Source organism: Alosa alosa, chromosome 23, assembly GCF_017589495.1.
Source record: "Alosa alosa isolate M-15738 ecotype Scorff River chromosome 23, AALO_Geno_1.1, whole genome shotgun sequence".
Lineage (NCBI taxonomy): Eukaryota > Metazoa > Chordata > Actinopteri > Clupeiformes > Clupeidae > Alosa > Alosa alosa.
This window is the reverse complement of record NC_063211.1, coordinates 21,550,920-21,573,620: the sequence shown is the minus strand read 5'-3', so window position 1 is coordinate 21,573,620 and position 22,701 is coordinate 21,550,920. Positions and strand designations below refer to the sequence as shown.

Genomic DNA, 22,701 nt, shown 5'->3' with positions numbered 1-22,701 from the left:
TACAAAGGTTTCCCGCATTCTCCAGTCTGTGTCTGGCTTTGTCGATCGTGGACTCAAGGACTTATGCTGTGCTCCTCTGTTTCCTGACTCTTCCAGTTTGCGTAAGCTCTTTTGTTAGAATTTGTTCATATTTCCTTGGATCCTCTGTTTTTCCTTTTTTGGGGACTATCTTCTGAGCTTTTGAAAGACTTAATCTTTTGAGTGTTTAATCCTTCTGTAATCGGCTGAATTATCCTCTGAACCAATAAAGGAACCTGTGTATCTAAGGATCTGTTTTACCAGTCTGAGTCCGTGACAGTCCCAGCAGTGGAGGGATTGACTCACCGTTCTGTCTGCTGCATTCCTCAGAGTCCTCCCACTCTCTGGAGATAGCAGGCCTGGGATCAGACAGATGGAACCACATATGAAGAGATGAAGGTTCAAAAAGAAACAATGCAATATAGGCTATTTTAACACAAAAAAGACTGCAACCCTCAATATTATAAACTATTAAAGCCTATCTCATATTTATATTCATTGAACTAATGAACATGCACGTTACAAATGATGAATAAATAACACAATAAGTCCCACATTAATGTTAGTATACTTAATTAGCTAGGCTACTTTGGGTATTTGTAGAAATTCTATGAGGACACATTTTATGCATTTCATTCTGCAGTCTTTCATTCATTACTGTTCAGCAAATTATAAGCACATTTTACATGCTCTTGATGGGCCAGATGGTTTCATAAGATAATAAAATGAAATAACAAAAATACAGCCATTTTCATGCATGTTTCTGAAGCATGTCAAGTAAGTCATTATGGTAAATAACATTGTTGTACAGCACAATTTGTATATATGAGGACACCACAATGTCTTTGCAGTGTTATCATTTCAGTTGTTCTAGGAGTCTTTTCATTCAATCCAAATGGGGTTTTCAAGATTTTTTTTTTTTAATGCATCTTAGTCTAGAATTCACAAGATGTCAGCAGAGCATGATTCACCTATGCAAGTTAATGAACAAAACTCTGAAGTGAACAAAATGTGAATGGACGAAAGTTTTGGAACAAAAAATATGAATATTAGAAAATCTCTCTAGACTGCAACTATAATATAAAATCAAGGTAAAAACGAAATGGGCTGAAAGCTTGCAGTCTTATCTTCATTACATTTGGCATTCATTGAAAACAAATTATAGGTTATCATTTAAAAAAAAAAACTCATAAACGCAAAAACAATGGTGTGCAGTGATCTACATAGGCTTTTGGCAGAGGAGCTGATGCTAACTCTTCATCCCTGGTATCCCCAGACCCATGGACAAATTATGAGCCACTGGGCCCCTGAGCACATTGTTTTGACAATTATGAAAAATAACCCCTTAGCTGATGACTTCTGGCGAGTTTTATGGAAAGACATGGACAAATAACAATCAACAGATTCAAGGCATCTTGCCAATTACAAAGCATGATTATCACACTGGCCCCATTCAGATACCAGGGGTGGAAAACATAGTAGCAACTTCATGCAGAGGCTTGGGCTTCAGGGCCCAGTATCGTTCACTAATCTATCGCTGCCCTGACCCATTTGCTTCATTTCGCATTGCTCAATTTGGAAATGTTTCTCATTGCAGCATGCAGGCTTGGTCCAGCTTAACCAATCACATTGATAAGGGATTCCTTTACTTAGCTTGGAAGTCAGCCCAAATTTAACACCACCCACACAATTTGAGAGAAATTCAGTCTGGACTTGCTCCATTGAAAACTAGGCGACCAATCAAATCGTCCGGGCGGGCTTTATACAATTGATGAGAAACAGTGGCTAGTCATTCAAGTTTCATGGTGAAATCTATTCTTACAGTAGATGCCAGAGCACCGCCATATTTTTGCCCGATTTTGTTTATTTTGGCAGTGAACACAATGTATTTGAATGAGAGAGAGAGAGAGAGAGAGAGAGAGAGAGACAACGTTATCTTGGAAAAAACAATTATCAGTTGTGATCATTATTTATTATCCAAAAAATGTCCCTTAATGTCTGGCCCTCCCCTGCCACAGCTTACTCTCCCGTCATCTACACTATTTTATTCACAATCCTTCCCCTTAGGCTACAGTGGGACTAGTGGCTTGAAGGCTTAAGTGTGCATACAAATAATTTATCAGGAGCTGTAAGAATAGTAATGTTAATTTCTCTCCATTGTGCTGGCTAAACATATGGTAGCACAACTTCCATGACTCCCATGCATGAGAAAGTCTGCGTGCTAACAGGCTGTTCTGTTACCCTCTCCCGCCTTAAAATCAAAGGTGACCAGGCCTTCTCCGTTGCTGCACCCTGGCTCTGGAATAGTCTCCCTTCCCATATCAAGTCCAGCCCTAGATTAAAACTAATTTAAAAGCCCATTTTTTCCCTTTTAGTAGTACATAGTATATATACTACTATTACCACTGCTTTATTATTATTTTTGTCATTTTTTCTCATTCAGCCATTGTGTGCTGTATTATTATTTATTTCCTTATTTAAGGATACAAGGATACAAGGATACAAGGAAGTTTATTGTCACATGCATATAGTTACTGGAAGTAAGAAATGCAGTGAAATTATGTCTGGTGTCAGCCTATTTGTGCAGGGGGGGTAAAAAGTGCAGTAGAAGAGGGGTTTAGTAGATTAAGTGGCAAGGGCTGCATAAAAAAGGTGGGGGAGGATTGGGATTGGGTGGGGGGCACCAACAAGGAGCACCCAAGAGCAAGTTAAGCACTTTGGGTCAACCCTGTTGTGTTACATTTGCAGTGCCGACGCTCCGCACATGCACATCACGCACTGCGCGTAGGGCACCAAGTGCCTGGGGGGGGCACCAAAAAATGTGGGTCGTGAAAAATCATCACAATAGGCTACTGGTATAAATAACAAATAAAATATGTCTAAAGCATGTTAATATGCAAAAGCAATACAAAAGTAATATAGACCTAGACCAAATTAGAAACTCCTGTGCGGCCCTCTCTCCAGTCTCCCTCTGGTGCCCCCCTCCCTTGCTATATAAATAAATTGACTTGACTTGACGCTAATTTTGGTCTGGTGTGAATTGGCCTTTAGATCACTTGACTTGACCACTGATCTAACATGGAATATCAGTGGATTTAAATCATTACAAGTTGAGTTCTAGAATGCTTTGGGGCATCATCATTTGGAATCTTCTGAACATTCTAACTGTGCAAAGTAGAATACTGAGGTAGAATACTGAATCAGTTGGACCTGGCTACACCAGAGATAACACTGAGAGAGAGCTTGCTCCTGGAGATTTTACAAATTATTCACTGATTCACCTGTTTTAACTGTTTGATATTGGTAATCCTGCCAAGGACAAAGGAAGAGTATATTTTCTATTCCACTACATTGGCTGAAGATGGAAGTGAGAGGCGAGGTGAGAGGAGAGAGTGGTTGCTTCATGGGAGCCATGAGAGCCCTCTTGAACACCATCCGAAACCGGCTAAGACCAAAGAGAAAACGACAGAGGACCAAGAACTACCGGATCTGTCACAACTCTGCCATGGCCAAGATCAAGAGAAGAAAACTAAAGAAGCAACTGACAACTGGGCTGAACATCAAACTGAGCAAGCCAAACCATGTGGCTAAAGGTACATCTATGCGGGCTTTTCAAGAGAGGCGCAAGCCACGCTGGGTTCTCCAGACCAGAGAGGATCTCCAGCCTGCTGAACCAGCAAGTGATCCAAACACCGAGAACACTCTGGCTAGAGAGGATCTCAACCCTGCTGAATTAGCAAGTGAGGTGGCTAACATCGACATCACTCAGCCTGGAGAAGTTCTTCAGCCAGTTGAACTGGATCTTCTGGCTGATGAACCAGCAAGTAAGAACACAAATAACACAGCTTATGCTATACCTTTGGCTATCTAAAACCCGCAGTATACTTTTATGTGAATAACAGATGATATAATAGAATAACACTGATAATTCCTGGCTACAGATAAACTCATTCAAACCTTTCCTAACAGGTTGGGTTGTAGCTAATGCCCAGATGTGGAGGGAGATGACCAGACAAGATGGTCCTGTCCTTAGCGACATGCCCATCATGCACTGTAAGTAAAATATTTTAGTTATAGCAAGTACAATTATAGTGGCTAGGCCTACTTGGTAGTTGTTTTGGACTAAAGGCTCATTTTCAATGGAGATCTCCAAAGTGTACGAGTAGGGTCAATCTATATGTTATGGTTATGGTTATGGATTTGGCAGACGCCTATGTCCAAAGCGACACATAAATACAAAACAACATAATATTTAAAATTGAACAGGGAACAGATTAGAATGTTGGTCAAATATAATAAGGAGAATAGTAATAATAACTAGATAGCGGTACAAAATATGACCGCTGCTCAGTCCTGTACATCCTTTCAGCAAAAATAAATCACACTAATCAATTTGTCTCCATCTTTTACTCCATCCCCCACTCTTGAAACTTTTGTGTATGCTTGTTTGGCATGCCTGTGTGTGTGTGTGTGTGTGTGCGGCTGCACAGAAAGTAGCCTACTGGCGCTGAAAAGGTGAATAGATTGTAGAATAGCCAAAGAAGTTGTAGCATTGTTATAAAACCTTTAAAATCTCTAAACAATCACAAGTAGGGCAGTTCATCACAGTTCATCCATTGCAACTGGATTGATGAAAGGTCACTTACACCTGTAGGCTACATTGTATTTGGGAAAAGCAAAAGGTATCAGCATAATGTTATATTTTTATTTATTTATTTATTTATTAATAAACAAAAACATCTCTGTCAGTTCCATGCCGTTTTCAATAGCTATCAAAAACAAAGGTAATTTTTGGATAGATGGATTTTTTGTGAATGTTTCTTCTTCTGCATACGATTTTAGTCATCTTTAGTTCATGTGATACTTTATTGTCAATGCACAATTTAAGTAACAGTAGTCTGAAACGAAATGCTGTTTTACATCTAACCAGTGGTGCCAAATAACTGACATGTCCAAATGGGCCTTGATGAAATCGTTAACTAGACTGTTCAAAACACATTTTAAGACCCAAAGTTGAAGAGCTGTCCGTTGTTGTTCGTGCAAATATAGGCTGATTCATGTTCCCTTGCATTGTGTAACTGAGGTCCATGGCTTGGCTTTCACCAGACCAAGCTCAATCTTTTAAGGAATCAAAAAATAAATAGCGGGCAGATCAGGCTGGGTTCGTTCACCCAGCCTAGTCCATAGGTGGCCGATATTGTTTAATTTTCCGATTGAGATATCCACGCTCTGGCTATTCTAAATGCAAAAATGCATCAGGGACTTATGACAAAACTGTAACTAATAAACTAGATCCTAATAGAAAGCTGTTAGCTTCCCTAAGCTACAGGTAGGCCTATAAGGTAGGCCTATTTACAACATAAATTGTCAATAGGCTGTGCTGGCGACACAAATAAAATCTCCTTTGGAAACCAATGGCTTACGCCTTACAGTATCAAGCGGACTTAAACTGCCATATCGTGCGAAAAGTTGTAATAAAATTCACGCAGCTGAGTCAAGAAAAGCGCGAATGAAGTAGCCACTTCTAAATGGGACCCACTACACAGTAGCTTAAGGTGTGTCGCTAAAGCAGCCATAATGAAATTAAGGTGTCGTTGTTTGGATACTTCACACACACGGGCTTTTTAATCTCACAGACTACAATTACCAAACTGGAATCAAAGCACATCGATTCCCCTCTCACACCCTGCACGCACTTCAAACAAATAAACAGGCGTCTCAGTCTCATGCATGTAGGCTATAGGCAAAACAGAGAGGGTTAAAGCGGAGCGAGAGGCGCAAACGTTCGACAATTTCCGCGTTCGATTATTGCAAGGGGGAGGGGGGAAAATCCCCCTTTATGCAGACCAGAGTAAACCCTCGCTGCACTAATGTCAATGGAGACTTGTGGAATTTTACCAATAAATTGGTCATTATGTCTTTCTGGATTTGTTGAGGGTTTTTTGGAAAATTTTGTCATAATCTGTAAGTGTTTGGGATCATTTCAAGTGTAATTTTTTAGCGTTCGGATTTGTAATAAAATAACTTAAGGCAGACCATGCTGCTGCCAGTTACTGTCCGGTTGTTAGCATGCTAGCTAGCCTCTTAGCTAAGGTAAGGTGACACTCCCACTTATGCAGACCGGAACTGTCCCGTTTTGCTCCCATAGTAACGAATTACGTTATCTTGCTAGTAATCAAGGATCTGGTGTAACGTTGGTAAATCTTCCATTGCACAGAATGATTATTGTAGCACGTGCAAGATACAATTACAGTACTGCTATCAATTTGCTTGGTATAACCGCATTTATAGTTTTCTACAAATGCAATCAAATTGGCCTCCATCACTCAACCAACGCTAACGGTAACATTATTGTAGGCTACCTAGGTCCTTATTGATTTATAAGATTAACGTACCTGCAGTAAAAACCAAGCATGTCCAATAAACATTCTCAGATTTATTTCGGCTTCAAGAAGAAATGGGAATTACATTTCATGTGAACATTGTCCTATCCTTATTAGACGTTCTCTGCGGTAAACTACAGTCCTTGTAGTTTACGTCCATTGTTTTTCCAACCCACTTTTAACTTCCAACAAAATTACGTCTCACTGCAACGATGCGCCATCTAGTGGACAAACGACTACTTATCGCCAATACTGGAAATGCAGCCATGATGATGATGATGATGAATATTTGGCTTTCTTTTAATCCTACTGAATTTGTAATTATGTATCGGCCGTTCTAATACCCGATGGTAAATGGCATTTTATGTGTGCACCGCCATTTACAGGCCAATGAGTGTACAGTCACTAAATGTACACATAACCTAAATTTTTTAGACACCCCCCATAGATGAAATTCTACGAAACTTGGCATACCCCCAGAGAATGCCAGGTCAATCATACACATAACATTTGGTGCAGTTCTGAACATCTTAACTGAAGATAGGGGCGATTAAAGCAGAATGATATTGCATTTTCATTTTTTTACCGGGGTCACAAATGAGTGATTATGGGCCAGGTTGATGTGGGCCCTTGAGACCAACATACCATAAAAGATTCTTCATCCTCAGTGCCACGGTTCAGATAGTTATTTAGGAAAAACTGCTTTTTTTGCAGTTCAGGGGGCCCAGCACGGGGGGGGAGTGGCCCCCGGGGACGAAACAAAATTTTTCCGTAAAAGTCTAGTGGGGCTACATACCCACCAAATTTCATGTGCCCCGGTGGTTCGGTGTCCCGGGTATCGTTGACCAAAAATTCAGGAAGTAGAGGACGGGGGAAAAAAAAAAAAAACTTTGACAATCCCTATATGACCGCTTCGCTAGCGGCAGTCATAATAATTATTATCAGAACCAGCAAGTGAGGTCACAGACATGGAGGAATTATTGTGTCTACAATCGTAGGGATACCTTATAGTGGTTAACATTTATGGACAGTTAGTCAGATTCACAACTAAACATCTGGTCTTTAGTAGGCTACCATTCTCAGTTTGATTTCATGATGCGAGATTCATATCACAATGCTTTCTAAGCTCACCATAGTTTCCATCTGTAAGCACAGTTGTTAGGATATGTTGCAACTGCTAGATATCACAACTTTCTATCTGCCTGCTATAGCAACAACAAAACAAAAAAATCAAGTCTATTGACCAATTTAGAGTGCTCTCATAACTTTAGCACCCTTTTCCCTTGTCGAGCAGCAAATTAAAATCACCTTTCCTAATCTGTGAATAATGTCATAACTTGCCTTTAGTTTGTGCTCAGCTCATGGACATTGTATGTATAGAAAACATGGGCATAAGAGAATGAGCACCCCTGCTAATAGTCTATAATGATGTGTGTGACATTCACCATTATCAGTAATTCATCATAATCAGTCAGTGGGCCTTAACCCCAATTGACCATAAACTGATCAGTTATGCCCACTCTTAACCTGTTTCAAAACAAAACAGGCTTGGGTCTGATCCATCGCCAGCTGTGTCGCCGGGACCTGACTGGACAAGATAGAGTGGCCATCATGTACTGTAAGTAAAGGTTTTTAGCTGTTAGCTAAGTTTTAAGTAAAATCATGATGATAACTTACAGTGGTTACCATTGATATGGTCATTTTCCCATATATGGTTTAAGACTAGACTAAATGCTTATTTTCAAATGAAATCTCCAATGATCTCCAATGAGGTTCTTTGGTCATCTACGATTGTTATTAAATATGCTTAAATTGTGTAAATTGACAAAGTGAGTTAATGTTGAATGTTGACTTGAGTATTGTTGTTGTCACAGCTGGTCCTTTCAGTTTCCTTGTCCCATCTGAATGGGCCCTTGACCACCTAATGAGTGGGGAGCAGGACAGTCGTCCATACACCATGGCCTTCTACTGACAGCCAAGCAACTGGCTACATCTACTACCACTCAACTGCTCAGCTGCCCTCTGACTAAACTACATGACATTATATTTCATTAAAATTCTAAATTAAATAAATATTTGACATACTTCAATGGATAAAACAGTCTTTGTGTGTGTGTGTGTGTGTGTGTGTGTGTGTGTGTGTGTGTGTGTGTGTGTGTGTGTGTGTGTGTGTGTGTGTGTGTCATGGTTGGATCTAGAATGGGGCTGGGGGGGGGGTCACGTAATATGTGGCAGACTGACTGAAATTGCGTCCAAATTCACACCCCTCTTTCTCGGTTGTATTGCTCGCGGAGTACTCGTCACACATACAGTATATCCCACGCATATCATGTGAACGAGCGGAACCAGGGCTTTCCAGTGATATTAGTGGTGGTGATGATGAATATCTCACAAACCCTTGGCAAGCCATATATCAAAATAAACAGCAGACCTTACCGGATATGAAGCATGCATCTGTACAATAAGCTGTGGAGTGCGGTTTGGAAATTGCAGCGTTCTACATGGTCTCCAACTTTGGGCTGAAATTCTAATGTAAACTATTTATATCAGTACATACATTTTAAATACATGTCAATTTTCTATTTATTTATTTTAACTAATGACAAAAAACATAGGCTAATTAATTGCGTCCACATATTGTTATGCACTATGCACAAATATTTTTCTAGACTCCAGAATGGTCCATTCATTGCGCCCACTCAAAAATTAAATTTGCCCCCCCTATCTGAGCAGTCAAGATCCGGGCCTGGTGTGTGTGTGTGTGTGTGAGAGAGAGACAGAGAGAGAGAAGTCAGAAAGAAAGAAAGAAAGAAAGAGGCATGTGATAGGCATGGCAGCATCTGTTAATAAACTCTCCAGAAAGGCGATCCCTGCTTCACAGCCTACAGATCAGTTTACATACCCATGAACAGACACAAAGTATTTGGATTTATATGGAATTTAGAATGAAGGGGAAATGCTCCAGAATGTTGACTCTTGGCAAGCACAGGGCATCTTAAGGGCCGTGATACACCAAGCTGACAGCCGATCGTTGGCAGAAAAGCAGTCGAACTGATCAGTCGGCTTTTATTTCCCCGGATCAGTCAAAAAAATGCCTTGGAACATACCGAAGCTACCCCAAGCGTATGTTCTGCGTGTGCGCGAGATGCGGCGCTAAAAGATTCAGAGCCGAAAAGATTGTCTAGTTACCAAGTTTAGCTAAGATTAGCTAGATAGCACAGTAAACAAAAAGTGAATGGGAACTGCTAATGATGCTCGCTAGCTAGGTAGCAACTAAGGACTAAGGACATCTTAACACTAGCCTGGCTCCGCCCTCCTACGTACTTCTGCTCAATTTTCCCTTCAGTACGTTGTCTGGCTTAGCGTTCATGGGCTTCGGAAAAACCTTTCTCAGAGTGAAAACATCATTCCGCGTCATTCACGTCACTTAATGTGTGAGTCAGAGGTCGGAAACTGGGGCTAGATTTTGCTAACAGAGTTGCCCAGTTAGGGGCTCGTCATCACTTTTGTCGTCACGTTGTAGTTTGTTTGTAGTCCATGTGGCCTTTCATGTCCAACAGTTTTAATGTGAACTTGGGAATTTGCCGTTTTTGTCACTTGAAAGCTGCATATCTTTCTTTCACGAGCATCTTACTCTATATTTTAAGCAAATACAGTTGTTTGTTTAGGATTAGTGAGTGTATGTTTTAACCTTTGTTGTTGCATCCGTGTTTGTCACACATTCCGATGGCAAAGCACATGAACACTTGCTGTCGGAAAAACAAAGTTGCCATGGGGGCGGTCCTTGTCATTCCGAGGTGCTCTGAATGCACCATGGGTCTGCGGCATATTCGCGGGTTTTCTCCTACAAAAATCTGCAGGTCCAATCAGTGAACAGAGGGAGTGGCTGAGAACGATGGCGTTAAGGTTGTGCGCTAGTTTGAGCCAGACATACGTCACAACCAAACGTTAGTGATTGGTTATGGCAGATCCAGAGTGGCTCTGGGCAGATCTAATAGTTTTAAACTTCAACAGAGTACTCGCCTTCAAGGAAGTTAACGCTTGGCAATGAAAAATGGCCAAAGTCTCTGTACATTATAAAATGTACGAGAGTCTCGTAGGACCGGGCTAGCGTATTCCTCTAGACTAGGCTAGATCTACTACTACTGCAGAACTGTTTGGATTTCCATACAAGTTGGTTCAATATTGCAAACAACTCATTTTATTGCTCGCGTGGTAAATGTTTGTATTGGAGAATAACATAACAAAATTAGAATAATCTTTTAGCAATATTACTATTTTATCTGTAATATTTTTTACAAAAACTATAATATTATGTTAATGCCATTTTTGAAGATATTTTACCTTCAGCTTGATATCAAAAAAGGCCTTGATCTTGGACATTTTCGGTAGGAATTGAAGACGTTGCCTCTTTTCCTCTGATGTAAACTGAACACAGGTTGTAATGACTTCATATGGCAGTAATCTCACCTTCTCAAAAGAACGACCCTCTGCTTATCGCTGTAAATGGCTCTGAAGACCTTTCGAATCTTCACACCTTCTGGACATGCTGTACCATTTGAAAGACCCTTGGCAGTCTCAGTTTCAGAGATGACTCTGTCGATGAGCACTCTGGAGGTGTCTAACATGTCAATTAGACAGTGGCTGTTGTTTATTCAACTTTGAGAGCAAGCAAAGGATCAAAACAGTCACCAGGCTGGTGAAGCTCATCAGAGATGGATTCCATTGGGTTCAGTAAGGGATCAGTGCATGGAATCTATACCAATATCCTGGCTTACTGAACACACTTTGGAGACACCTAAAGAAGGTCTGCTGAAAACACACTCACTGTCAAGTAGTGGTTCCTGGACTGCTTGTTCCTCCAAATAACCTGCTTGGGGCAGCATGTTCATAACATCCCTGACTGTGACTGCTGTGAGTGCCTGTATTGTACTCTGCAGTACTTGTGGGGGAGATCTTAAAGCACCTGGGGTATGATTTCAGACACGGAATGGAGAAAACTTGGACATGAAACTGAGGATGAAGCTTGTGGTAAGAATCTTCCCACATCAATGTTCCAAGATGCCGGAATGTTGAAGCAAGGCAGGAACACATTCTTCACTGTCTCCTCAGCATATATCTGAATAAACTCTCTGATGTTATCCGTTTTTGATAAACTGTCACTCTGTCCTATGTTCAAAAGTACTGAGACTGAGGCAGACTTTTTGACAGCCATTCTTTTCTGGTCTAAGAGGAAAAGATGATGCACCTGTTTAATACGATTTTGAGCGAATGCAGTAAGACGCTCATTGGACAGCAGTCTCTCCAGCCTTTCACCCAGTGAGGTAAGATCCTGAGTCGGGGAGGTAGAACATTCTCCATTCTCCACATCCAGCTCTGTACATGGTGCTCACAACACCAACAATTGTTTGGCGAGAGGTAGGATAGGATCCCTAATCAGTCATATCATCTATGTTGATGTAAACATGTTGCACACCAAGTGCTTCAGATGGTACCTCACTGGGCCAGGGGACTGCACCAGTTAAGACATCAGACCTTGATACTGATAGTTTGCCCTTTGAAGCAGGAGGAGGAACTCGGACTTTGTTGCCCTTTCATTCCTTCTGCATGCTCATCCTTACTTCTCATCATTTGGAGGTCCTTTGAATTATCCAAATCCACTGACTGTGCCAGTTCCTCCTGAATAAGAACAAGGACCTTAGCAAAGGCTTTTTCAGCACAGCTATTGTTTTTGTCTTTAGCTTTGGACTGCATCATGTGGCACTTGGGGAATAAATGTTTCAGTCTTATACTTAGGTTGTGGAAGGTTTTGTAAGTGCTAGACCAGGCAGTCACACCAGTGCCTTCTATGGTTGTTTGAGAGATGTTATCTGAAAGTTGTATGTCCTTCTCAATGTGCTCGAGCGCCGTAAAAAATGACTCATGATTTGTGGTTTTAAATCTGAAACTCATCCTCAGATTTTTTCTGGATAAGCTTACTTGATGAAAACTCATCGTCAATGCCAAGTGTCTGAATAGGTAACTCGACGGAGGCAAAAGAGGCTTCAAGCTAAGGGTATCACACTACTGTCATGGGTTGAGACAGCAGGTGATGTTTCACACAATGCATTTTCACCCATCCCTTCTTCTTTGTATACTGTCAAAATCTTGTTCATGATGTCTTTGGTGGTGCCTTTTAGATCAATGAATGAATGGATGTTGTGGTCTTTCAGATGGGCATGCTCACACTCACTGATGGTATTTTGGTCTTCCATGGGTTCCTTTACCAGTTGTTTATCTTCAAGCTGTGGTTCGGACAAATTAAATTCTCCCAAGACCACACTGTGTGCTGTCACTAAGCAGTGGCCTGGTATGGACCTGTAGCTGCTCACTTTTAGTGTTGGTTGCACTGACGAGGGCGTTAAGTGAAGAGCAAAAAAAACATTCATCGCCTCCATGCCTCCACTTGTATTTTTTCATCATCAGCAGTTGACTTGCTCCACAGAATCCCTAGGTTCTTGAAAAATTCTTTTACTTTCAGGTGGACTTTGTTGTAAAGTCCTTTTGCAGCTTCAAGAATCTGATACTTTGGAGTATTCTGTACTACAGAGGACTCACCAGAATGTATTTTCCTCATTAATAACAGATTCTGCTGGACACTCAGTGGATTCAATCATTGACTTAATCTCCTCCACAAATGTGTTGACAATCATGGAGCCAACAAAGTCAACAGGCTGTGAAGAACCTGTAGGGAGATATCCTTCCCATCCATATCGGTGTTACTCTTAAAAAAAAAGTGTGTTAGAAGAATAAGGACCCATTGAACTTGTGGAATGAACAATGTTCACTTTTTCAGTGAGAACATCACTGATAGCCTTCTTTGCCTTTTTATGGAATTCTTCACTGGAGAGCCTTTCCAATGTCCTGCTTGAAACCTCATCTGGATTATGGTCAGGCTCTTCTTCCTCACAACCTTTGAGTTCACCAGGTTCATCAATATCAAGAGGAGTAATAACCCTGTCAGAAATGCTTTTTGACAGCTGTCTTTATATTTCTTAGCAGTTTCTTTGCAGGATGTTTTCACCTCCATCCAAACATGTCTCCATTTGTTGTATGATGGTTGTCATTGCCTCTGCAGCAGAGCCGGACAGTAACGGAGGACATTTACTTGAGTACAGTACTTGAGTACAATTTTGAGGGATCTGTACTTTACTCGAGTATGATTTTGGGGAGTACTCATGACTTTACTCAAGTACATTTGAAAGGAAAATATTGTACTCTTTACTCCACTACATTTCTATCCATAACCGTGAGTACCCGTTACTTCTTATAAAAAAAGGAAAAAAGAAAAATCTCGGAAACCCTCAATTTGTTGTTTCCCTCTCAAACGTGATTGGATAGTGTAGGCACCACTGATTGGGACAACCTATCAGCAATCACCTTCAGCTTTCCGCCAAAGTCAACTCCATGGTCAGATTTAGATAAGAGACGAAACCATAGACCAAACAATGGATGAAGACGCAGCAGGTACATCCTGGGAATATGCCAACCTGTGGCCCCACCTCGCCAGACTATTTCAATTTTCTGAACAAGTTAATTATAGTTTTCACTTCAAGTGTTTCAATTACAAAATAGTATTTTGTATTTGAAACACATATTTTATATACATGTATTAGAAATACTGCCCATCCCTGGCAACATGGTAAAAAGATGAAAATGACTTGATTTTACTTTCAATTCCTTTTACATTCTCCAAAGTATTAAAGGACCACTCGGTGAGTTGCACAGTTTTGAAAACGAATGTTAAGGGTATTTTTAGGACATGTTTGAGCATGCCTGTAGGCAGCCACTCTGACTAGTCAAAGGCAATTCAAAACGAGTCAGAAAAGTCGAGACAGGACCAATCATCAAAATTTCGGTGTCCACCACTCTAGTTCATCCAAAACAAACCAGAAAAGGGACTCAAAGTGATAAATACCGGAATTTTCCTTTAACATTAAAATTTTTCATAACTCTTTCAAGACGTTTCTGTACATAAATGTAAGCACTGTGGCAGTAGTAATGCAATATTTAGAAAATGTAGGCTACTCTTGTACTCTTGATACTCAAGTACTTTTAAAAACAAGTACTTCAGTACTTTTACTTAAGTAGACATCTGACTGTTGTACTTTTACTTGTACTTGAGTAATATTTAGCAAAGGGTATCTGTATTTTTACTCAAGTAATGAAGCTGTGTACTCTGTCCGCCTCTGCTCTGCAGTGGCTGAGATCAATATGGAACTGTTTGCTCTCTTTTCCAGAAGGCAAGAAGTGGGTTTGAATCGTTGAGCCATATATGTTTTCAACTTTACAGAAATGTTTTTTTTTCATGAGCTTAATGCTTTTGATTTTTTCAACTGAAACTGCACATTTTGATGAGCTTGGAGAGTCTGGCCCATGTATGGTCTCTGCCAGGGTTGAATTTATCCCATGTGTGACTTCGGTAACAATGGCATCTATCCATTCTTCGGAATCTGGAGTCAAGCCGGCTTCATTCAATTGTGTTAGACTCTTCTGAAGTCTCTGCAGTATCTGTTCCTTTGCGATGTGAACCTGAGGTGACGATGTTGACTGCAGGGAAGTTTTGGATCTTCAGAAGAGCATAGTATTTGGGAATTAGCCTATAACAATACCTACAAGTTCAACAGTCCGAGATTCAATATATCCTGGTCCTAATGTAACCACATGGCCATGGGATAAGTGCCAAAGCAAGTGGTAAAAGTGTGATCAGACACACACTATGTGGGCAAGGCCCGGCACAGGCATTTTTGAGTAAACTGAATATGACCGATGATATTATAGTGTAATAAAATGGCAGTATCTCTGATGGAGTAGACAGTTTTAAAATTAACTAATTTCAGTACATGCATGCACTGTACTGTTATCCCTAAGCTTCTTCTTATTATTATTATTCTAACTAAATTTGTGCGTTTAATTCAGCTTGAACCATTTAACGTACAAACTTTGTTCATACATAGTTGCATAGGTCTCCTTAATGACACTTCTTTTATGTATTTTTATACCATCTATCAACATCCATTCAATTACTACCTGGCACCTTCATAGCAACCAATATGATTACCCAAGCAACCAACATACAGTAGCCACAATTATGTGGTTCCAATTATGTTGACATGGCCATGGCCCTCCTCTGATGGGGTGAACAAGTTTGGGTCTTCTTCTGACCTTCTGGCCAGGCTTGGGATGATGATCTTCAGTAAACAAAGTAATGTTTTGCTACATTTAAGCACACTGTGAGAAACTGCAACTTTGTCAGCTGTTTTGAATGAGGAGAAATCATTAGATGTCATCTTTACACTGTAACACCGGATGTCAGAACAAGAAAAAACACAATTAAGACCAAGTAGACTTACATGGTTGTTCATAGCTTCAGCAAATTAGTTCCATTACCTTCAGAAATAAACAAAAATTAATTGATTATTAAATGTGCTACGATGGCTGTGAAACACCTGGTAAACCATGATCTAATAATGTATAATATTGATAAATAAATGAATAATGCCTATTGGCTATGGCTATCTAAAATGGAACATGCCAAAGGGAAGTTAATATGGTGAAGAAAAGGAGAGCAACATACTCCGCACTGAGATCCATAATGTAGGCTAGTCATACAAAGGCAACATCTCCATCTGGATCCTGGAGGTGGAGAGGATATGCTGACGGACTCCCTCTGTTGCCACTGCTGCTGTGGGCTTTGTGGAGGTTGTCTGAACTGCAGATGGAGGAGCTAACATAACAGATCCATAATAAATGTTATTGTCTTATTATAAGAACAGCTGTGTTGTAAAGTTGGGATGCAGATGATAGAAGGATTCAAGAAATCTGACCATAATTTTTGTGCTGCTTCTCTCCTCCTGTGCAGCTGCATCCTCCATTATTTCCTGGAGGACAAGATTCCTTATTCAAACATGCTGCTATCTGTTGCCAACTGCTGGATATTGCCACTTTTTGCAACAACCATAGTAATAACCTTGATAGCTATAGTAGCCTACTACCGACTATCTGAAAATCTACAGCTATAGTATACTTCATTGTACCTCCTCACCACTATGCCTATGATAACACTGTATCTGCCAACCACATATTGGCTTAACGTCAACATACCATTGTAGGCCTATATTATAGCCTAAGGATCACTGAAGCAAGGTGTAGGCTATAGGCTACCATATTCTATAAAATGTAATGGGTAAATAGCCTATAGCAAGTGGTTTACCAAGTCTAGGCTATATTAACTGAAATATTGGCATTACGCCAGAAAAAAGCATAGAACTTGAGAAGAACGAGGTGTATCAAATACTAAGCTGTTTTTGTTCTTATCTGACCTATTTTAAATGTAATTCCAATTATTTCCTCTCCGTGCGGATAGAGAAATATAACTTTTAACACTTGAGGGCGCTAGTGGTCCGCTGTTTGTCGGCATATCAAAGAAGTGCACTGAAACTAATTGAATGCTGTTTGTCACAATAACGGCAAAGCAAGTTCACTCAGGGTTCCAGACAGTGAGGCCTGTCGATTTGGCTCGTCAGGGCTTTGCCTTATGATCACATCAGTGAGTCAGACAAGGCTTGATTAGAAGATGACCGACAGTGACGAATGACTACGTTACATTCTTCCAGACCCGACTATTCGATCAACAAGAAATGGAGCCGAGGTTGCTGATCCTACTCACTGTCAGCTTTCTGCTGTGTGGAGTTCAGAGAAGTTTGGCTGACAAAGGTGAGAATGTCTTGAAAACCAAACATGCTTGCTCGTCGAATGGTCATGTGCATGCAGGAGTATAACACATGAGCTGTTATGTCTTGGTGTAAACGATTTTTCATTCATCACTAGTATCGATAGGTTAGCGGCAGGCTAACAGCCAGCTAACGCTTGCTGGTGGTCCTTTCAACTACTGAGCTGAGTTTATTGGTAATCTCTTCCCTTTAATGCAATGTTAACCGCACGGTTTACGGGTTTACTTAGTATTACGAGGAGACGCTACACCGACGAGCTTTTTTCAATAAACGATGCGATGGTAACTTATCAGCGTTTTGATAAACTGTGCGTAGCTGCCTTGCTAGCAGTGAATACACAAAGTTTTCAATAGTTCTGCATGGTTGCAGAGATATCCCGTTTAAACCCACGGGGTAAGTTAGCACGCGCACTTTTCTGGTTTTAAATGTTTAATTTAATTGTTTCCTTACGAATAGTTTTTGAAAGCTCTCTACCACGTCCAAAGGTTCAGCACTAGACGGGGCATTGACTTCACTTGGTGCGCATTTCAGGACTTAATTGTCACTTATTTTTGTTTTTTTCCCCCTTCAGAGAGCAAATTTCATAATTAACAATACAACTAGCAGATAAAACGAACGTCAATCAAGGTCTTGAATATATATGACAAATAGTCTCATTTGCAGGCAAGCGATGGAAGAAGCAACTGGACCAATTAGAGGAAGCTGTACGAAACTACAAGCCATGCAGTCAACACAACTGTAGCTGCTACCTTGGGTATTTCAAAACTTTTCAACACTATATTGATATTTTAGTAAATGCAGTTGTAGTCTAGCACAGCATTAGGCTATGAGCCAAGATTGATTTCTCACCAAGCATGACCATGTACCTTTGACTTTCGGTGTAAGTTGCTTTTTACATATCTCTGGTAATGTCCTGTATCTCTGTGTATGTGAATGACAGAGTCCTAAAGGCAGATCTCAAGCCATTTCGCCCTGGAGTGTCAGAGTCTCTTATGATGGAGACAGTCCGTCGAGGAGTTGGTACGCACTACCAGATCATCAACCACAAGCTGTACAGAGAACATAATTGCATGTTCCCTGCCAGGTGTGTGTGTGTGTGTGTGTGTGTGTGTGAGAGAGTGTGTTGTTTTCTGGACTGTCTGTAACATGTTACTGATGCTGGTTGTCTGTGGTGTACTGGTTCTGCCACTGACTGAAGAAATTCTTGGCAATCCAATGAAAGGGCATTTAGAATAAATTGGATTAAGTGGTCACTCCTGTGTAAAGCATATGGTGCTGGAGAGTCCATAGATACACAAGTGTCTTTGTGTGAGATAATCTTTTAATTGATTTTATTTACTGTAAAGATTACTTCTCATTCTCATTCTAGATGCAGTGGAGTGGAGCACTTCATTCTGCAGGTGATTGACAGGCTCCCTGACATGGAGATGGTGATCAATGTGCGAGACTACCCGCAGGTGCCCCACTGGGCCCAGCCTGCCCTCCCTGTGTTGTCCTTCAGCAAGGTCAGCACAGCTGAGACTGTTTTTTGTTTTTTTATCTGACTTATTGTGTGTTGTGTGTGAATGATTGTGTTAGCATTGATATTAAGAGCACTCTGTATCTAGTGATTAACAGTTCTGGTCCAAGAATGCTTAATCCATGTACAGGAAATCGCCCCATACTATAATGGCATGCCTTTGCTAATGCCACACAAACACACACACACACACACCAAATTGTACACAGAAAGAAGTTAACACTATCAAATATTTAGAGTAGTATGGGGTTTAAACACCCCCACACCCTTCCCCAGGTGAAAGGGAGAGTGGTGATGTGTTTTCTGAATGTTGTTTTTCTGAAGACGTTGACTAATCCTGCTCTGTTTGTTGGGCCCTTGCCAGACACCAGACTACCAGGACATCATGTACCCTGCCTGGACCTTCTGGGAAGGAGGCCCTGCGGTCTGGCCCATCTACCCCACTGGACTAGGCCGATGGGACCTCATGAGGGATGACCTGCAGAAGTAAGACTACAGTGATGTTATGCAAAATATTGTCACGATTAGCTTGTATGTGGAACTGGATAAGAACACCCTTTCTTAGAATGAGTAGCATGCATGTGGTGTAAGTAGTTTCATTTTCCCCCCTACAAATGTCAGAAATCTGCAGTTTATCAAATGTAAAATTCCCAGCACAAAGTGGGACAATTCTAATGGATAGATTGGAAATACATTGGAGTCCTTGAGAAACCTCTTGTAACCAGAGTTTAGTCTCGTATTTCCTCTGTTTGGTTCATAACACATTGTTGTTTTGTGCTCCTCAGATCAGCAGCACAGTGGTCATGGAAAAAGAAACGCTCTAAGGGATTCTTCAGAGGCTCAAGGTTAGACTGAGTCTGAAGTCACTAGCTTTACAGTGCCCTGTTTTTTTTCCATCCGTCCTCCTAACACTCTAGAAGAGCAGTTAAAACATCACTGCAATCGCTTGCCTATGGCTCGTTTGCAGGTTAAGATGACCCTGTGTAAAGCAGGGTTATGCAAAATTCGAATTGCAATTCTGCTTCCTGTTTGCTACCTCAATTGAAATGCAAGTGAAATTCAAGAATTGAATTGGAATTTAAGAGCCAGTTTCAATTCAATTCTGGGATTTTGCACAAGCCTGGTGTTAAGTACAGTGAGTAAAGTAGCCAAGCGTGCTGAGTGTTTTCACTAAGTTAAACCAATCCTCCACCCCCCACCTCCAGAACCAGCGCTGAGCGGGACCCTCTGATCCTGCTCTCCAGGGGGCAGCCAGAGCTTGTGGATGCCGAGTACACCAAGAACCAGGCCTGGAAGTCAGAGAAGGTTAGTAGAGGGTTGGCCTTTGCTCCATTTCTATGCATATTTTTGTAGTTCGTACACAGCACCCTCCACATTTTTTGGCACCTCAGAAAAAGTTGACTAAGTGGTATAAAAAATAATGTTTTGGCAATATAACTTAGTGTTACAATGAAAACAATGAGGAAAAATCCAAACTTGTGAATTTGTGATTTTATGAATTTATTCTGCCACAATTACTGGCAAGTCTAGAAAGCCTTATAAGCAATTGAAGTTATAATCGAATTAAGCTGTTTGTTAAAAATATATATTTATTTCTTTATGATATATTGGGACACTAAGATATATTGCCAAAAGGTGCCCATTCTTTATGCCTTTTACTCAACTTGATGCCAGTAAATGTGGAGGGAGGTGAACAGAGTGTACGATGAAGTGTAAAAGATCCTTTCATCACTCAACAAAATAAACCATGTTTGGTCTGTTCTTACACAGGATACTCTCGGGAGACCACCTGCTAAAGAGATTTCCCTAGTTGACCATTGTGAATACAAGTAAGACTTCCTGTCTGTTCAACTTACGTAAAAAGAAAGCTCAATGGACTTCTGATAGCAACAGATCTCCCATGTTTTGTTGATACATGCATGCCTGTTGCCTACATACATGAGGGTCAACTGAGGTATTAGCTGGATAATGGCCTTCAAGGTATCCCGATATATGGAATAAATTAACTTGAAGGAGAAAACTGCGTTCATTAGGTCTATGTATCAGGATACCTTGGCGGCCATTATCTCTTATGTAGGAGGGATTATACTTTGCCCAGGTGAGTACCCTGTCCATGGGATTAGACCTCGACTAAAAGCTCTTTCTCAATGAAGATCTTCATTTAAGTTCTCTTATAGACCTAGGGGTGTAAAGTTACACATATTCGTACAGGACGTTAGGTTCAACATAGATTTGTCCCGAATGTATCAAATGCAGTCTTTAACAGTAATCAACAGTAGGCTTTTTTGTTTGCCGACCATGTTTCAAATTCTAGTTCCCACACACATATATTCAGTGGCGGACCATAAGACCGTTTAGTCAATTAATGTCAAAAAACATTTGACATCTTTTCAAAATATTATTCCGGTTGAGCCTCAGCAATCTCAGTGAATCTAAGGTTAGCGATACCTACAGGCTTACTGCACTGAAAATTAACCGAACCGTGACCTAAAAACCGAGGTACACACTGAACCGTGATTTTTGTGTAGCGTTACACGCCTACTAGGGCCTAATCTCTGCACAGGAAACCGGCCTATATCGTGCGCAGTAGGTGAATTCGGTCTTTGTTCTGCAGATATCTCTTTAATTTCCGTGGCGTGGCTGCCAGCTTCCGGCTAAAGCACCTCTTCCTGTGTGGCTCGCTGGTTTTCCATGTCGGGGAGGAGTGGCTGGAGTTCTTTTACCCGCAGCTCTGCCCGTGGGTGCACTACATCCCTGTCAAGCAGGATCTGTCTGACGCCAGGTAAACCCAACTGGATGCACATGTTCAGTGACTGAAGACTTCACATTCACCAAGTTAGAGCTGTTCAGTCATGTTGTTGTTGCTGTTGCTGCTGAGTTGATTATTCCACTGAACATGTTCTTAACAACAGGTAGAACAGAGATGTGTACTATATTACATTTTATGCATTTTATGACCGCTTCGCAGTTTGTATGTAGTGGAGGTTTTTTTTAAAAAAAAAAAAAATTCTGAAACTAATGCAATTGTCAACAACACTCCACAGTTGACCAGTTCACAGTTAGACACACCCTGCTGGAAAAACAAGGCCTCAGTCCATACATGTGTAACGGAATCCACCTGAACAGTACAATCTCACTGACTGATGTTTCCTGAGCCAGTTGCACTCTCCAATTGTTATTTTCTCCCATCTTCTGTAGAGATTTGTTGCAGTTTGTGAAGGAGAATGACAATGTGGCTGAGGTCATTGCCAAGAGGTAAAATGCTTTGTTTAAAAAAATAAATTAAAAAAAAGAAAATTAGATTAAGAAAAATCTGAGCTCAAATCAAAGAGTATAAAAGTACATGTAACTTCTATACTCTTTGCTCAAAGATTGCAGATATTAAAACAATATAATAAAAAAAACAATGCTTGAACGTTCTATTTGGGCCCCAATCTACTTCCTCTGCATTAAGATAACATATGGAATGTTAAAAAGGAAGCCTTGTGGGGCAAACTATGATGCTGATAATGGAACTCTCTTGAAAGGGTCAATTACTCTACTCATCTCCCTCTCATTCTCTCTCTTCCTCGATGTCTCCCCCTAGGGGTGAGCGCTTCATCCTGGATCACCTAAGGATGGCGGACGTCTCCTGCTACTGGGAGAATCTGCTCAGCCAGTTCGCCCAGCTGCTACAGTACCGGCCCACCAGACGACCCAACTACAATCAGATCACCCACAGGCCCGACCATGGCGAACTCTGACCCGGAGGACCGGACCTCCAAGACGCGTGAGGCTACGTCCTCCTCTTGTCCATTAGGTTGCTCATATACCATTTCCTCCTCTTTATCCTCCTCCTCCTCCTCCTCTGTGCTTCACCAGGGCAGCTTATGCAGAATTGCCATCATTTGCTCAGCTTTAAAGAGCACATTTTATACGCAGGCCAACAGCTGTCAAAACATTTGATCCCATCTAATAAGCCATCCTATACTGTACAAGCAACACAAGTTCTTGATTTCTGGTGTATGAC

General features: G+C 40.9%; 2 protein-coding genes and 1 long non-coding RNA gene across 4 annotated transcripts; 2 read left to right on the top strand and 1 right to left on the bottom strand.

Moving 5' to 3' along the window:
• Nucleotides 1-316: 316 nt before the first annotated feature.
• On the bottom strand, nucleotides 317-16,142 carry LOC125288649. The gene is made up of 3 exons (XR_007192511.1): nucleotides 16,018-16,142; nucleotides 15,794-15,830; nucleotides 317-377 (listed from the first exon to the last, which is right to left on the bottom strand). It is a non-coding gene; the product is annotated as an uncharacterized LOC125288649 (long non-coding RNA).
• Nucleotides 3,155-8,486, top strand: LOC125288648. The gene is made up of 4 exons (XM_048235184.1): nucleotides 3,155-3,842; nucleotides 3,988-4,071; nucleotides 7,948-8,019; nucleotides 8,276-8,486. The coding sequence occupies exons 1-4, from the start codon at nucleotides 3,380-3,382 to the stop codon at nucleotides 8,371-8,373; spliced, it is 717 nt and encodes a 238-aa protein (XP_048091141.1). The 5' UTR covers nucleotides 3,155-3,379; the 3' UTR covers nucleotides 8,374-8,486.
• Nucleotides 16,143-16,880: 738 nt separating the features above from the next.
• poglut1 (protein O-glucosyltransferase 1) lies at nucleotides 16,881-22,701 on the top strand. Of its 2 annotated transcripts, none has more exons than XM_048235183.1 (11): nucleotides 16,881-17,156; nucleotides 17,837-17,927; nucleotides 18,114-18,257; nucleotides 18,543-18,678; nucleotides 19,057-19,178; nucleotides 19,478-19,537; nucleotides 19,898-19,997; nucleotides 20,463-20,521; nucleotides 21,307-21,474; nucleotides 21,891-21,947; nucleotides 22,279-22,701. In XM_048235183.1, exons 1-11 carry the CDS (start codon nucleotides 17,081-17,083, stop codon nucleotides 22,433-22,435), a joined length of 1,170 nt encoding a protein of 389 aa, XP_048091140.1. In that variant the 5' UTR covers nucleotides 16,881-17,080; the 3' UTR covers nucleotides 22,436-22,701. The 2 variants fall into 2 exon arrangements, with proteins under 2 accessions (XP_048091140.1, XP_048091139.1); XM_048235182.1 differs by having other exon boundaries at nucleotides 17,825-17,927.